Raw genomic sequence first — 17,350 nt, forward strand, 5'->3', positions numbered from 1 at the left:
AAAATTAATAGAAAAAAAATAATAATAACAAAATATTTTATTTGCTAAGAAATAACAAATAAAATGTTTCTATTAAAAATCAAAATCAATCTTATTTATCAGAAAAAAGTTATATAAAAAGTAATTTCAAATAATTAATTTAAAATTTTATCAAATAATCACTTCTTTTATTTAAATTTCACTTAAAAAAATTATCTAATTTAATCAAATATTTCATATTAAATGAAAACAAAATCACCCTTAATAAATACTAAGTTTTAAATAAATTCAATTATAATTTTGTTTTTTCAAAAATAGATATGTATGCCAAAAGCCTTTAAATAACCATCATTACATAAGACAAGATAACATTGCAAAGGAAAAGCAACCCATGTAACTAACAACAACCCATTAAATTAACATTTCTTGACATACAAGAAGACATTTTCCCCTACCCAAAAGCCATAACTTAAAAAACATTTTTACACCAACAACTAACACACTTGGTAAAATCCCCAACTTGTCCCTCATCATTTTCTACATTATAGAGCAACCAGTAGTGTTCTTGTTATCCTCTTCATAGTAGTTATACACTTGTGGAGAAGGGTAATCACCAGTACCATAAATTGGATATTGATTATATGGATGAGGGGCACAATCGTAATTGTACATGAAGTAGCCTGTATTTGGTGGGATGTTGGGAGAAATCTGATTTTGCCTATATGGGTGAGTGGCAAAACAGGCATTTGGATGGCCAGCTGAGGGTATTTGAGTCAAATTACCATTCCCTGATGACTGATGGTACACCACCCCATTAGAGTTGTTGTTGTTTCCCAATGCAGAGCATGCATTTCCATTGAAACCAGCTAGACTCATCATGGCATTAATATCATCTGAATTCCCTTTTTTGCCCTCCCCAACACTAATATTTCCATTATTGTTCATCTTCAACACCCCCATGGTCTTTTCATTTCCATTGGAGCCACGGCCACCATTACTAGCCACCCTTTTTCTATTTCCACCATTGTTGGCCATCTGGTTAATCTTCTCCCTGAGTAGCCTGAACTGATGATGATCATCCTCTTCATCTCCATTATTATCATCTTCAACTTCAACTTTTTCTCTCTTCCTCTGGTTCTTGTTGAAGGCCTTGTTATCATCATCTTTGATCACAAGGTTAGCTTTTGGGTTCTGGGTTTGATCAGAAGACCAAAGCTGGGCATGCTTACCAGCTTTGATCAATTTCTTGATCAAATCAGTTGAATCTAAACTTCCTGAAACAGTTACCTTCTGCTGCTCTGCCTCTATCTTAACTTGATAAACACCTAAATATGTATATTGAATATTTAAAACAAAAATCTAATAAGAATGTAACAAAAACATTATTTAAAGATCACCTTCAATCCTTTGAAGAAGTTTCTTAACCTTGTGCTTGCATCCATCGCAATGTATGTTGACTCTTAGTGCACATGTCTATTCAAACATTATTCAAATATGATAAAGAATGTTCCTTTAGTTCATTTGCATGTGATAAAAAGCTTGAGAGGAAATATAATACCTGGATTTTGAGGAGTTTAAAGTCTTGTTCTTGTTCATCATCTTTAGTACTCATTTTGATCTTTAGGGTTCTTTAACAGGAATGAACTGGTATAGTAATATGAAAGAAAAGCACAAAAAAGTAAGAATGGATAAAACAAATTATTTGAAATATAACACAATCTTCGAGGAGGAGGAGAAGAGGGAAAAAGGAGTTTTGATGTGATTAAACAAATTATTATAAAACTTCTGATTATTCACGTGCCACCAATGGGCCCCACACACCTTTTTTTAGCCTTTTACATCTTATTTGAAAATTTGTTTTTGATGAAAAGGTGTATTTAGCAATTTAACAAACTATTTGAATTTATGGTTTGAAAGGAACTTTAATGGATTTGTTGGAAAGAGAATAAGGTAGAATAGGATTGATATTTTGTAAGAAAATAAAATAAATAATAATAATAATAATTTTGATAAATTGAGAATATATTTTTTTTAATAAAATGACTTAAAAGTATTAATATATATAAATAAAATTAAAAAAATAATAATTTAAAATAAAATATATTTTAGAATTTTAATTAATGAATCGATGAATTTGATAGATGAAAGGGGAGGAAAGTGATATTTAATTTTTATTTGAGTTATTTGAATAATTCAAACTCGAAACATAATGTTTTTTTATTATTTATTTAAAAATTAAATAAAATTATAATATTATTATTTTTATCAATTTATTTTATCACTTTCATTAATTAAAATATTAAAATACTATTATTATATTTTTTTTATAAAATTTTAATTTTAAATAAAAAATAAATTCAAAAATATTCCTAGTTAAATATATATATATATATATATAAATATATACAACAATATTTTTTTCAGATATTCAATAAAAGTTTCAAGCTAGACATGACCTCATTTGATGTTAGAGTTCTCTTATATTTTTTACCAAAATCCCACATTTAACAGCAAAATAATTTCTTAAAACAAATCTAATAAAAATTCAAAATAACTCACATCAAACAAACTCCACGTTCTACTTAGCATCAAACAACTTATTTTAAATATATATATATATATATATATATATATATATTAATTATTAAATAATATTATAAATATAAAAAGTATTGTAAAGAGACTATAAATGAGAGAGAATATGAATAGAAAATTTGAATGAAAATGAATAAAAAGATATTAAAAAATTATGAGAGATAAGAATAAAATTTTGAGATCGTAAATTTAAATATAAAGTATAGAACTAGAAAAAAATTTAAGTTTAAAATCAGAATGTATTTCATTATAATTTTTGTTTTAAACTAAACTAAATTAAATGCGAAGTTTAAATAATGAATCAAACTTGGCCTAGTTAATATACATTAGGATTATTTTTAATTTTTTTTAACTTATTATAAAATATGACATAACTTAAAATTTATTATCTTTTTTTTTTTTATATAGGAGTGTTCTCACCGTTTTTTCAGTTATTTAAGCCAAAAAAAAATTGAAATAATAAAATTTGTATTATCTTTTTTTAAAAAAAATAATAATTTTACTAACCAACTTATTGCAAGAACTTCAAATAAACAGAACCAATGAGTAACTGTTGTTAAGTGTTAACTACTTATATATATATTCTGTTTGTTACTTCATCTTCATCCCAAGTCCTCAATCTCAAGAACATAACAAGAACACCATTTCTTACATCCTTCATTTCATTTCTTCTCTACTATTGTTTCTTTCTTGGCCGGTTTTAATTTCTTCTCCAAAACGCAATACAAAATGTTGCGATTTTGTCCAACATGTGGATTGCTTCTTCGATTCAACCTAAACTTGGATAGATTCAACTGTCCCTTGTGCCCTTACATTTATGACTTAGAAGAAGAGGTAAAAATATTTATCACTTACTTATAATATTGTCTTCATATTAAATTAAATTATTTGCAGGAAGAGGTAGTGTTTTTCGAACCTGAGCCTGAGAAAATTGAACCTATCTTCTCCCAAGAAGAAATACAGAATTCACCACAAATTGAAGGTATTTGGTTTAATCTTATTATAGCTTTTGATTGAATTGTTCTTTTTTATTTATTTATTTTCTTGACTTTGCCAAGTGACTTGCCCAAAATGTGGCTTTGGAAGAGCAAATTATCAGCAATTTCAATTTGGACCAGTTGGTGAGCCGATGACAAATATGTATTGGTGCATGGGATGTAAACACAGATGGACCAAGATCAACTCTGAATAAACCAATTTGCTCTTTTATCGATATCATAATGTCTTTTCGTTTAGTTGTTTGTCTTTTGGTTTTGTTAACTTCGAAAGATGAAAGATCTTTTGGTTTTATTAACTTCGAAAGATCATACTATGAAGATTCAGTTTAATAGTTTGTCTTTTGCTTTTTTATAATGGTTTAATAGTTTGTCTTTTACCTCTTTTTAATGGTTTAATAGTTTGTCTTTTCATTGTATTAATTTTTTTTAAAATAAAAATCGAACTAAATATCTTTAATGTTTTAGGACGAACAAATCTTTTATTTAATTAAAAAGTACAAATATTAGGTAAATATTAAATTGTCATATGTTTGAGGGTGTTTGATTTATTTGAGACCATCAATATACTCTTTTTCTCAAAACAAAATTACTAGTATTTGGAAGAGAATTGGATTCTTAGCTGCTTTCTTGAGATTTCTTTTTTAAAATAGAACTAGAATTGAATATGTCAAAACAAGTTTAAAGGTGAAGAATAGAAAATAAAATATTAATGTGCCAATCTAGTTGGTAAAAAGATTTAGACCAATTTGTTTTTTTGAGTAATTATGTAATTTGGTTGCAAGACAAATTTGCTTACTTCTTGATCAGTTCTTTCTTCTTTTTCCTCATAGAAATTTGTTGAATCAAGAATCAATTATTTAAATTAGACACGGTCAATTAACATCCTTTCATGACCATATTGTAAACAATATATTAATAAAATGTTGAGTTAAAAAATATTAGAAATAAAATTATAACATACTTAGATACAAGTATACTACTCTACACTACTGGTGATAAACATTCAATCGCTTGACGACTTAATTCGAACTAAATTTTTTTTTGCTAAATATATAGGGTTGTATATAGAGTTTTGATATAAAATTAATATCGGGTTTCATCCTTAGAAAGAACCCGATTTTCGACCTCTTGTATTGTATTACCATTCCCCCTAACCGAAGTATTATAAAGAGATTATACCTGAGTCAATGAAAGTAAACAAAACTCGTTCATTTGTGGTTACTAAAAGAGATAAGCTTTGATGAACATACTTTCGATTTTATAATATCTTTCGATATATTAGGCAAATTCAAATTTATCAAAATTAAGACCAAATGTGTACTGTGATTACCCTTAATTAGAGCTGCAAATAAGTCAAGTCGAACTCAAACCACTTGAGCTCGAGCTCAACTCGATTAAATATTTAGTAGCTCGATTCGAACAAATTTATAAATTTGAGCTTAACTCGACTCGTCAATTTATAATTTAACTCATTTGTAGTCCTATTCTTAGGCCTCGTTTGATCTTTGGGTTTTTGGGATAAAACCCAGGTTTTATCCCAAAACCCAACCATCCCATCATCACTCAAATCAATCCTTTTATTAATTAAAATATCTAAATTACCCTCTACTTAAATATTTATTTTTATATTAATAAAAAATTATTTTAATATATATAATATTTATTTATATTTTAATTATTTTAATATAAATTAAATTATAAAATTATTTCATTTTAAATAATTTTATTAATTATCTCAAATAAAAATAAAATCACAATATAAATTCAATTATAACATACCCTATTAAAATTTAAATAATTCAAATAAATAAATAATTATACTAAAAAAATAAAGTTAATATATTTGAATAACATATATATTAATTAATTTATAAATATATCTCATATAAATTAAATATTTATAAAAAAATTTATTCTATTTTTATATATATAAACTCATTCTAAATAAATATATTAATTAATTTAAGTTAATATTTTTTTTTAATTTAATAAAATCAAAATATTATAATGTAATTTAAGAAAATAATAACAATAAAATTAAATGACATTTAAATTATAATTATAGACCACTGAAACTATTTTATTTAATTTTTTTAATTAATTATAATAATTAAAATAAATTTATAATATAAATAAAACTATAACATATTATATTATCTCATATAATATTTAAATTTTAATAGTAATAATTTATAAAATTAATATTTATTTAAAATTTTATTTTTATATTAATAAAAGTTAATACTAATATATGTATAGTTTTTAATATTTATTTTATTATATTTTAAAATTTAATTTAATAGAAATTAAATTATTTCATTTAAAAAAAGTATTATTAATTATAATATATATATATATATATATATTAAAATTTTATTTTTTATTAATAAAAGTTAATATTAATATATGTATAGTTTTTTAATATTTATTTTATTATATTTCAAAATTTAATTTAATATAAATAAAATTATTTTATTTAAAAAAAGTATTATTAATTATAATATATAAATAAATAGAGTTTTTTTTATTAATAATAATATTAAAATATTTAAAGTTTTTTAATATTTATTTTATTATATTTTAAAATTTTATTTAATTTCATATAAATTAAATTATGTCATTTACAAAATATTATATATATATATATAGAAAGGGTAAAATTGGTATAAATTTTAAAAAACTTGGTTTTTTATCAATTCCATCATACAAGAATTATTTGGACAAAACCCAGGATTTATCCAAATAACCCTTCCTCAAACAAGCTCTTAATCTACCCAATTTTTTTTTGTTGGGCCTCGCAAAATTGATTGAAGCCCATCTTATCCTCATAACGGGATACGTGTCTGACATCCGTGGAGCTTCTTACTAGCACCGGAGAAAATTCATATTCTACGGGGAGAATCTTTTCTCCCGATCGAACGTATAACCGCAAAGTGAAAAACTGAACTGAGTGACTGGAGAATCTGCTGTGGCTGAAGGTGATTGAGAAATGGTGTTGATAAATGGCGCGAAAAGCGTCGGCCGGATAGTAGGCATCGGCGGGAAAGGCGGAGTAGGCCAGGTCCTCGGTGCCGTTGCGTTCGCGCTCTTGTTCCGCTTGTTCTCTGGTCCTAAGCTGTCTCAGTTTCCGGAAACAGATTCTGAGGACGATGACGACGGCGCCGATGGAGGATTCGACGATGAGGAAGTGCACAGCGGAGGAAAAGTTACTCCGGTTACTCTTCGGTGGAGTAACATCTCCTGTGCTCTCTCAGATAAATCTTCCAAATCTGTGAGCCTTTTCTCTTTTTCCTTTCTCTCATTTGTATCATGGATTCATGGATTCATGGTTTATGCATTTGTTTGTTTTTTTAGTAGTATCTCATTTGCTGGCATTGTTGTTATCTGTTCTAAATTATGAACCATTCATGAACTTACAATCCACTTTTTAGTAGAAACATTTAAATTGGCTATGAAATTGCACGTTTGGCTGTATATATTGTGTGAATGTTTTTGTATTTACCTGTAGATAAGGTTTTTACTTAAGAACGTCAGTGGGGAGGCAAAACCAGGACGATTGCTTGCTATCATGGGACCATCAGGCTCGGGGAAGACTACTCTACTTAATGTTCTGGCAGGTCAAACAGTGGCTTCCCCTCGTTTGCATTTGTCTGGCCTATTTGAAATCAACGGCAGGAAAATTTCAAACAAAGCATACAAGTAAGATTGGTTGTATGAATATAAATCACATCTTCGTCTATTTTAACATTTTTATCATCATATTAATCTGGTTTCAGATTTGCGTATGTGAGACAAGAGGATTTGTTCTTCTCACAGCTGACTGTTCGAGAAACGTTGTCTCTTGCAGCTGAGCTCCAACTTCGGGAGATAATATCTGTTGAAGAGAGGGATGAATATGTCAACAATCTTTTGTTTAAACTCGGTTTGGTATGCATCTAATCTCCTAAGGAGTTGAATATTAAAGAGTTTTGAGTTTCTTTTTTTTTTTGCCAACTTCTGATATTTCTTTCATTTTCTATGTGAATTTCACCTTAAAGGTCAGTTGTGCTGATTCCCGTATTGGGGATGCAAAAGTGCGGGGAATCAGTGGTGGTGAAAAGAAACGTTTATCAATGGCATGCGAAATGATCGCGAGCCCATCTGTCATTTTTGCTGATGAGCCTACAACAGGTAATGTTTGTGATATAGCATACTTAAGAAATACTTTAACAATTGGCTTGCATTATTTCTGTTTGATGAGATCTAAACCTGGATGGAAACCTAATGAACCCTTTGTTTTTCTCATTCTTTCTGTAAAATCATCCCAGAAAGGCAGCATTAAATCAATTAGCCATGTTCTTTTAGGTACATATATGAAAATTGAAAACTAAGTGTAACTTCTGCAGGACTTGATGCCTTCCAGGCAGAGAAGGTAATGGAAACTCTCAGACAGTTGGCTGAGGATGGGCATACTGTGATTTGCACTATACACCAACCCCGAGGTTCAGTTTATGCCAAATTCGACGACATTGTGTTACTCACGGAAGGTGCACTAGTCTACAGTGGTGCTGCTCGTTCTGAACCATTGGCTTATTTTGCAAATATGGGGTAAGTTATATATCTTTATATGCAATAGATGTTAATAATGCTTTAGTTTCTGCTTTTTATTCTAATTTTCCAAGTCATATTTGAAGGGAAAAGTTGCGGTTCTGATAGATTCAAAAGATTCATGCATTCTGAATTTCTGATATAATCAAAAGTTCATGTGTTCTGATAGAACCAAAGGCTTAATGAAAGCTGACCTTTTTAAAAAATATTCTGATTTTCCAAGTCCATTCATGAGAAAAGAACAGAATAATATTGAGTAGCAGATTAAGTTAAAAATAGAATACTAGAAAAGCTCCAAATTTGGTATTTATTATTACACTTTCTCTAAGGATTTCCTAAAAGTTATGGAGTCTAAAGGTAATGCTAAAAGTTGTCAACCGTTCTGAATTTCACTCGAACAATAGGATAGGGAATAGAATCTTCATTTGTTACTAAGACAATATAGCAGATACATTATTCTCGTCTTATTGCTAAAACTGAAAACAAACTGTTGAATACTGAATTTTAATACATAATTAATTAAGTGTCTAGAAATGTTGAATAATTAAATGAAAATATATGAACTGGACTTACTTGATATCTAAGTTGGTTTGATAAAATGTGGAACTAATGTCAGGGAAGTACTTAAAGATTATTTTAGCCTTATATTGACATAATTGGATTAATTTACAAGGGTTAAAATTGTCTTTTGCATCATCTTACTATATTACCGAATTAGGTCATTCATAGCAAATTCAGCCATATTTTAGCTTAATTTGAGTTGAATCTTAATAATTAAGTGAGTTAAATAACATTTATGATGTGTGAGTTGCTTTTTTGAGAGGATAAAAGAGTCATTCATCAAGTTGGCCGACCAATTCCTTCATTCAATGCATATTGATTGAGAATCTGTGCAGGAGATCGGGTCGCGAACCTTCTCTTCTCTCAGGTCCAGAGGGGAACTCTTAGTAAATAAGCTTAATTCAAATAAGTACTTAATTATGTAGATTAAGTGATAAGTTGTGTTATAAAAAACACTGCCTTACTTCCTTTTGTCATCCTTTCCAGCCTTTTGTTGATTTCAATATTTAGATTTAATTGGTATGATCTAAAGCATATGATATTTTGTGATTTAACTGATAGATGATTATTTACAGGTATACATGTCCGGATCATGTCAACCCTGCTGAATTTTTGGCAGATTTAATCTCGATTGACTACAGTTCCACTGATAGTGTCTACTCCTCTCGAAAAAGGATAGATGGGCTTGTTGATGCATTCTCTCAGCAAATTCCATATATTCTATATGCAACGCCACTTACAACAAGGCAAAGGTCTAAAAATGTCGTGTCATTGAGAAGGAATGATCCCAACAAGAAAGGAAATTGGTGGAAACAGTTTCGGTTGCTCCTCAAACGTGCGTGGATGCAGGTCTTTTTCTCTGTCCAGTTTATTTGATATGCAAATAGTTGTTAGCATTTGGAATATTCTGAATTTGGTGGTTTTAATGATGATCAGGCTTCTCGTGATGGGTCGACAAATAAAGTACGAGCGAGGATGTCGATCGCTTCAGCTATTATATTTGGATCTGTTTTTTGGAGAATGGGACAGTCTCAGACGTCAATACAGGACCGAATGGGATTGCTTCAGGTATCTAACCTCATTTGGTTTCCAGAAATAGAAACATAAATTTAATGAACTTCTGAATTTGTCTATGATTTAATTTAATTTCAAAAACAAAAACAATAATTGTTTCTAAAACTGAGAATTTATGTCATGTCCTGGAGAAACTTCATATTTTTCCCTAAGTTTCTCTAACTTTCAGGTTTATATATTATAATCGGTTTGGAATCTTTTTCACTTGAATGTCTCTCCTTCAGGTTACTGCCATAAACACGGCTATGGCTGCACTAACAAAGACTGTTGGTGTCTTTCCTAAAGAGCGTGCAATCGTAGATAGGGAGCGAGCAAAAGGATCTTATTCGTTGGGGCCATATCTTCTGTCTAAGTTGCTGGCAGAAATCCCTGTTGGTGCAGCTTTCCCGTTACTGTTTGGAACCATTCTTTACCCTATGGCTCGCTTACATCCAAACTTATCAAGGTGCAATTCTTTTTACAAGAATTATCATTCTATTCGGTTGCTTAATCTCCTTTTAAATGAAAAAGAATAGTAGTTTTTTTTTCTTCTTTTTTTAATGAGAGGCATTTTCTCATCTATATCCAGATTCAAATCTTGGAATATTTCTAGAGCTTACTGAAATAATTTGTGAAATGTAGATATGGGAAGTTTTGTGGGATAGTAACAATTGAATCATTTGCTGCATCTGCCATGGGTCTAACCGTGGGAGCTATGGTCCCGACAACTGAAGCAGCAATGGCGTTAGGGCCATCACTTATGACTGTGTTTATAGTTTTTGGTGGGTACTATGTTAATTCAGACAACACTCCTATAATCTTCCGCTGGATCCCTCATGTTTCCCTCATAGGACGGTATGTTCTTTATCATGGATTATAATTTAAACTCCCATAGTTCAATTTTAATGAAATTATTTTGGTTTCAGGGCATTCCAAGGTCTTTGTGTAAATGAATTTACAGGACTTCAGTTTAATCATCAGAATTCATTTGATGTACAATTTGGAGAACAGGTTAGGCAAAAGGAGAGGAGAGGATATATATTTTATGAAATGAACAACTTCTATATTTTATAGTTTTTTTTTTTGTTTTTACGATTGCAGGCACTAGAGCGGCTGTCGTTTGGAGGAACAAAGATTAGGGATACGGTTATAGCACAAAGTAGAATAGTGATGTTCTGGTATTGGACCACTTATCTCCTCCTTCAGAAAAACAAACCCAAATACCAACCTCTAGAGCCATCAATAACTCCTCCGGATGAAACTGAACCATCCCCCCGGTTACTTCTCGAGCCTGTTGTGTCCGAAGAACAACAGGTGGTGGAGTCGAATGGAGAATCCCAACAAGAAGAAGAAGAAGAAGAAGAGGAAGAAAAAGAAGAAGAAGAAGGTAATGAACAAAATCTGGAGGGGGTTGAACTTGAATCTGCTCCAGCAGACTTTCTTAATCCATTTACACTTGAGGGTTTCTGATTGATTGATTACATGGAGGAGGAGGTGCGGATTATATGTTGAATTGGGTTCTTCTTCATTTTCTTATTTATTCATTTTTTTTTATCTGCTACAGGTGGGAGGAGAGTTTAAAGGAGATATTGCACATACAGAATGAATGATTGATTTATCGATACACCACAGATCAATGGAGGCAAGTAAGTAGACTCTAACTCAAGTCTTTTGTTTGGTTTAATAAGATGATTAGAGTTTTACTTTAGATGGATGTATAAATAAAAATGAATTAAGATTAGAGCTTTATTTTGAAGTTATGGAGCTCTATAATAAAAATCTGGATAAATTTGTCCAGTTTTATTACTTACATTGAGTTAGTTGTATACCATGTTTAGGTTAGGGTTCAAATGTATTCAAATAAGGTCCCCATTAGAGGTACAATTAAAGAATTTATTTAATTATCATTAAAATAAAATAAAACGATATATATGAGTTAAATTGTTAAGTGTTGAGTTTCCTTTATTTATGGTCGCATTAATGAATTGCTTCATGGAGACAAGTTACTTAATTATTTTTATATAGTTCTAAAATTTGTTTTATATTATTTTTTAAAAAAAAGTAGAGAGAAACACATTAATTGACATTAATTAATTAAATACATTGGATGTGAAAATCATTTCAATATAAAGTGGCCGCACGGCATAAAGAAATTTGGACTCGGGTTTGATGAAGTTCAATTCTAATTCAAAGAACTTGGATTTGTCAGCGCTGCTGGTAGTTAACGCTCTAATTTGCTCCTTGCTTCTTATGAGAGACTCTTCATCCGTCTTGTTTTAAATATATTCGTGTGTCTGCTATATTCTCGCTCGTTGAATTGACGTTCAAGAATATAGCAGACACACAAATATATTAGTCTATCATAGGCACCGAAAAACAACAAGGTGTAACTAAGAGCAGGGATCTATAGCAGCTGGATTTGTCAATGATACAGAATTATAAATTATGCAGATGATTGTAAATGAGGTTTGCAAAAAATGATAGATCATACCTTACTCATGACTGGAAATGTTATTCACTGCTCCGACGACGACTAATTCACTTTCGTACAATGCGATTGATCGGAGATATATGAGTGAAAAAGAGGGGCTAACTGAAGGGATAATAAAATAATTAAGAATTTATATGTAGCTCAAAATTTTTAATTAGATTTTTTTTATTTAAAATAACAATTGTTTTTTAAAAAAAATATAAAATTTGGTCACGGTATATAATAACTGCAAATTATTGATAATTATTTATTTTAAACCGTTGCCAAATTCCGTTGCTATTGATTATTTTTTACTAGGGTTAGAAATAACTAATTTATAAATAAACATGATATTTCTATCTATAAAAATAAGTAATAACAACTTTAAACTATTTGATGCCATCTATTCTAAATGTTATAATAAAAATACTAAAACCTTGATAATGTATTATTATTAACACATGCATTTTGACTTATTTCTCTCCCTATATATAAATGTATCTAGAACTAGAAGGTAGACTTTTGCAATAATAGGAAATAAAAAAAATCTTTCTAGAAGCTGAAAAATCATCATTAGAAAAGTTTGAGTAGAAGCTGCTAATAATAATTATTTAATACATGAAAGACGGTTTCAATGAACAAATCTTTGGGCTTGTTTGATATATATGGATTATTAGGATTTAATTCAAAATAATTTACCTTCATTTCTTTTATCATATAATTCAAATCTAATAAATACATTCAAAATACGACCACCATTTAGATAACTAAACCCACATTCAAAATTTATGATTTTGTGTTATGAAGATTTGGTTTTGTTTGTTTTTATATATAAAACAAGAAAAAGACAAGTCAAAATACGAATATAATTAATTGACCAAAGTCCTAAACTTTCTATTTTTATACTAAAAAAGAAATAGAAAAAACTATTTTTCTTTCTCATTATTATATTTATTTTTATTTATCTAGTGTTTATTTATTTATTTATTTATCTTGTATTTAAATTTATTTATATAGAATCTTTATAGTTGTTGAGAAATTTGGATTGAAAATTAAAGATAATATGATATATTTATATTTTTGAATAAACATCCCGATTAATTTATAATAGATTTTCTCGTTAGAAAAAAATCGTGGAATCTTTAATAATCGTAGTCGTCCGATACATATCATTTATAGTATTATGATTGCAACATTTTATAATATTTGTTATAAAAAGCAAGTGAAGTCGATTGAGAAACTAATAGTCCTTCTCGAGAATCTACGAGTTCGATAATCTTTTTAGACGTTAACATCTTTTGTATTTTTTATTTTATTTTTATATTTTTGTGACATGTGTTTGTTTAGAATCAAATAAAAACACACGCATATGACATCATGTGTGTGTCAAAAACTGAAAGACACGGTTACGTGACCCACCGTTGATTCATGCGCCAAATCTTTATATATGTTTGTGTATTTAGTCTTATTATTCCAAAATAAAAATCCAACCTTTTAATCTTTCAATATTTTTCAAAAAAAACTATGGCATTAACGTCCTCATTCCTTCCTTCCCGGCCATTACATTTACACCGGAAGACTGTCATCCAGAGTAAAAAGAGATTAATTCCGGCGAGGAAGATCACCTTGATGAGAAGAGAATCCCACAACCACAACGACGGGCAGAACATGGTAGACGAGGGAATGTTGATTCTGAGAATGAGAATTCACGAGATGAAGCTGGCCGACAAGAATTACGAGTCGCCACCGGAGGAATGGATGTGGTGGGAGAAGCAAGTTTACGGCGACTACGACGCCTTCATTTGCGACGTGATGGGGATGTTGCAGTCGTGGCTATTGGAGACTCGACCGGCAACGGCGGTGGGCTTCTTGGTGATTTTGGCTCTAAGCCTCCCTATCTCGGCAGCGACGGTTATGTTTCATGTGGCAAGGATATTGATAGCTGGGCATATTCCTTGACAACATTCAACTTTTATTTATCAAATTTAGCTCACACTTTATCGTTAGAAACATTACACTTTGGATGGTATTTTCTATGATTTAAAACAAATATTCATAACACAAATATGTGCAAACAAATATTTTTATTTAGAATTAACTAAAATTTTGACACATAATTTTCTTATAACATGGATAGGTGATAGGAACTCACAAATAGGATGAAAATATTATTCACGGACATAGGTTATACTAGTCAATTTTAAATAAATAGGTTAAGGGAAAATATATAGTATTAATATTGTTTATTGTTTTACAGAAAATAAAAACATAGCGGCACATATATACACTGAAAAAGTTAAAGGAAATAATAGAATTCTAAAATTAGGAAACTTGGAGATAAATTATAGGAAACAAGAATTTATGTTATTTTCCTTATGTTATAAAATAAGAAATTTAGGAAAATTAGAAAGTTTCGAGATGAATTATTGGAAATATGAACTTATGTTGGTTTCCTTATAAGAAAGGGAAGAGAATAAGAGAAAACAAAGGAGATTTCTGCCATTGTGGAGGCATATAGTTCTTAAAACATGTCTTCCATCGTGTGCGGCAAGAGATCTTCCTTCTTCGAGGAACTTCCATCTATCGCATGTTTCTAAGAGAATTCGCTGCTCTCCTTCATCTCCTGTCCAACTTTTCCTAAAGAGGGCTATAGATGGATCCTCCTCATCTTATTTTTTGGTCATTGATCATCTCTCAACTCTCTTCACTAATATGGACAAACAGTTTATTGAAAGGGTGCTAAAAGAATGTGATAATGATCTTGAATTGGCCATTAGAAGTTTGAATGACCTACAGTTGAGGTTGGGGTCAGCTGAGAACATGAACCTAGTTGGAGAAAAACCCAAAGCTACATATGAAGATAAGACTCATTTACAAGCTTCAATTGATCATGTGCCTTCTAGTAAGGATCTGGGTACCATGCATGGTGGAGATTGGGTCAAACTTTTTGTGACGGAAATGATGAACGCTTCCAATATGGATGATGCCCAAAATCGCGCTTCTCGAGCTCTCGAGGTGTTTGAAAAGTATGTTATTTCTTGTACAACTTATCAAGCAGTCCAAACATTTCAGCAAGAGACTAACACGTTGAAGGAAAAACTTGAAGCATTGATTTATGAGAATGGAATACTTAAAAGAGGAGTATCTATTCAACATAAACGATAAAAAGGAGTATGAAGATATGAGTCGAGAGATGCAACATCTGAAGTAGATGTTGTCCCAACACCAAGAACAACTTAGGACTCTCCAAGTGAACAACTACGCGTCTCGAACAGTCTAAAAAAACCTCTATTTTAGACCATTTCAATAGAGATATATTCTAAGAGAGGTACGAAGTTTATGTTTTAATGTAATTTTAAATAACATTTAATACAATATATTTTTTATTTTAACATGATATTAGAAACATGTTTAGGAGACAAAATCTTAGTTGTGGACACTTATTTTTTACACTGCAATATTTTAATTTTGAAAAATTCCGATCTAACAAAATATTTTCCAAAATTTATAACAACTTTTAAATAAAACTTAAATGGTATAAATAAAAAACCATTAAATAAATAAATTAAATATATATTATTATTATTATTATTGTGTTATAGGTAATAAAAAATAAAGAAAAACGACATAGATGAGCGAAAAAATGAAGGGAAATAAGAGATTTTGAAAATTAGGAAGTTTCAAGAAAATATAGGTAACAAAAACTTATGTGAGTTTCCTTATTATAACTAATGAAAATAATAAGTTTTGGAAATTATAAAAATAAATTATAAGACAATAATTTATGTTAGTTTCCTTACTAGAGGTGGAAGAGAATAAAAGAAAAATAAAAGGAGAAAGGAGATTTAAAACAATTTATTCATAACACAAATATGTACAAACAAATATTATTGTTTAGAATTAACTGAAATTTTGAAATAAATAGTTTTTATTAATGAGTATAATATGCACCCTCTGTAAAGCATTAAGAAGATTTTACTACCATATTTTATAAATAAATATTATTATTTTAAATAATAGTAAAATAATAATTTGAATTTTTAAATTCAAAATAACACAAAAAATAATAATTAAAGTTCAAGTTAGGGTTAATTATTGTGTAATTAAATACAAATTAAAAAAATTAAATAAAAATTCAAAAATAATATGAGATTAAAATATTGTATTTATTTTACCCAAATTAAACTCAAGAAGGGGTTGAAATTATTAATTATGATTTTAAACATAAATTATGTATAATTTATGGCTTAAAATAATTAAATAAATATCCCAAAATACCCAAAAATAAAAATAATAGACATAATTTTTATTATGTTTCCAATAATATTTTTTATGAATTTTTTGGTGAAGAAAAACGTAAGAAATTGATTAAAATTCGATTTCAAATAACCCTATTATGAAAAATAAAACTAATAATCATGTGTAGTCAAAATTATGTTTAATTAATGTAGTAGAATTCTAGGCCATCATATTAGCGTTGGATTTTCATTCAGCGCCCAGAAACCCACCACACAGTCGTTGTAACGGAGCCAATGCGCGCACGCTCCACTAGATCAACTAAAGGGATGGCTATCATCGTTAGCCCAGATCGCAGAGACGCGGACGAAATGCCAAACGACACCACAAAACAACATTATTTTGGGTATTCTTCTTCGCCGAGCTGGGACACTCGCTGAAAACGCGACGAAGACGGGCATTTCTTTCAGAAAGGATAGCTCCGTTATTTCTTCACCTAATCCTCTAATTTTCTTCCCACATGTCCGTCTTATCTTCGTGATCATTAACACTATAACTATGATTGACACCTTGCCCTAGAACTAGGCTGCCACGATTTTAAATAGAATTAGAGATAAGAATTTTAGAAGCAAAAACTTGAAGTGGAATTCGATCACTTCAACCGACCTAACTTGGTATAAATACCCTATAAGTGATACTCTATTAAATCATCAAACATTTATTGAATATTACAGTACAAATCGAAGATCCAAGGAACTCCGGCAAACTGATATTTTGTGAAAATCTTTTCCGGTCACCACAACTCCGATTCAGGCTTCGTAAATGCTTCTAACACATCCCAAGAGTGTTCTCCAACTGTTGATATGCTTAC

General features: G+C 29.6%; 4 protein-coding genes across 5 annotated transcripts; 3 read left to right on the top strand and 1 right to left on the bottom strand.

Annotated features, from left to right (window-relative positions):
• Positions 1–379: 379 nt before the first annotated feature.
• LOC124910763 (heavy metal-associated isoprenylated plant protein 37) lies at positions 380–1,637 on the bottom strand. The gene is made up of 3 exons (XM_047451439.1): positions 1,538–1,637; positions 1,377–1,452; positions 380–1,304 (listed from the first exon to the last, which is right to left on the bottom strand). The coding sequence occupies exons 1-3, from the start codon at positions 1,589–1,591 to the stop codon at positions 517–519; spliced, it is 918 nt and encodes a 305-aa protein (XP_047307395.1). The 5' UTR covers positions 1,592–1,637; the 3' UTR covers positions 380–516.
• A 4,773-nt stretch (positions 1,638–6,410) lies between these two features.
• On the top strand, positions 6,411–11,581 carry LOC124945043 (ABC transporter G family member 7). Of its 2 annotated transcripts, none has more exons than XM_047485409.1 (12): positions 6,411–6,843; positions 7,081–7,271; positions 7,349–7,499; positions 7,610–7,742; positions 7,958–8,159; positions 9,296–9,569; positions 9,657–9,788; positions 10,019–10,239; positions 10,416–10,628; positions 10,700–10,784; positions 10,875–11,268; positions 11,336–11,581. In XM_047485409.1, exons 1-11 carry the CDS (start codon positions 6,562–6,564, stop codon positions 11,241–11,243), a joined length of 2,253 nt encoding a protein of 750 aa, XP_047341365.1. In that variant the 5' UTR covers positions 6,411–6,561; the 3' UTR covers positions 11,244–11,268; positions 11,336–11,581. The 2 variants fall into 2 exon arrangements, with proteins under 2 accessions (XP_047341365.1, XP_047341366.1); XM_047485410.1 differs by having other exon boundaries at positions 10,875–11,160; positions 11,338–11,581.
• A 2,186-nt stretch (positions 11,582–13,767) lies between these two features.
• On the top strand, positions 13,768–14,237 carry LOC124909818. The gene has a single exon (XM_047450452.1). The coding sequence runs from the start codon at positions 13,768–13,770 to the stop codon at positions 14,200–14,202; it is 435 nt and encodes a 144-aa protein (XP_047306408.1). The 3' UTR covers positions 14,203–14,237.
• Positions 14,238–14,372: 135 nt separating this feature from the next.
• LOC124909819 lies at positions 14,373–15,408 on the top strand. Its single transcript, XM_047450453.1, has 2 exons — positions 14,373–14,380; positions 14,709–15,408. The coding sequence occupies exons 1-2, from the start codon at positions 14,373–14,375 to the stop codon at positions 15,406–15,408; spliced, it is 708 nt and encodes a 235-aa protein (XP_047306409.1).
• The last annotated feature ends 1,942 nt before the right edge of the window (positions 15,409–17,350 follow it).

Source organism: Impatiens glandulifera, chromosome 7 (genome assembly GCF_907164915.1).
Source record: "Impatiens glandulifera chromosome 7, dImpGla2.1, whole genome shotgun sequence".
Lineage (NCBI taxonomy): Eukaryota > Viridiplantae > Streptophyta > Magnoliopsida > Ericales > Balsaminaceae > Impatiens > Impatiens glandulifera.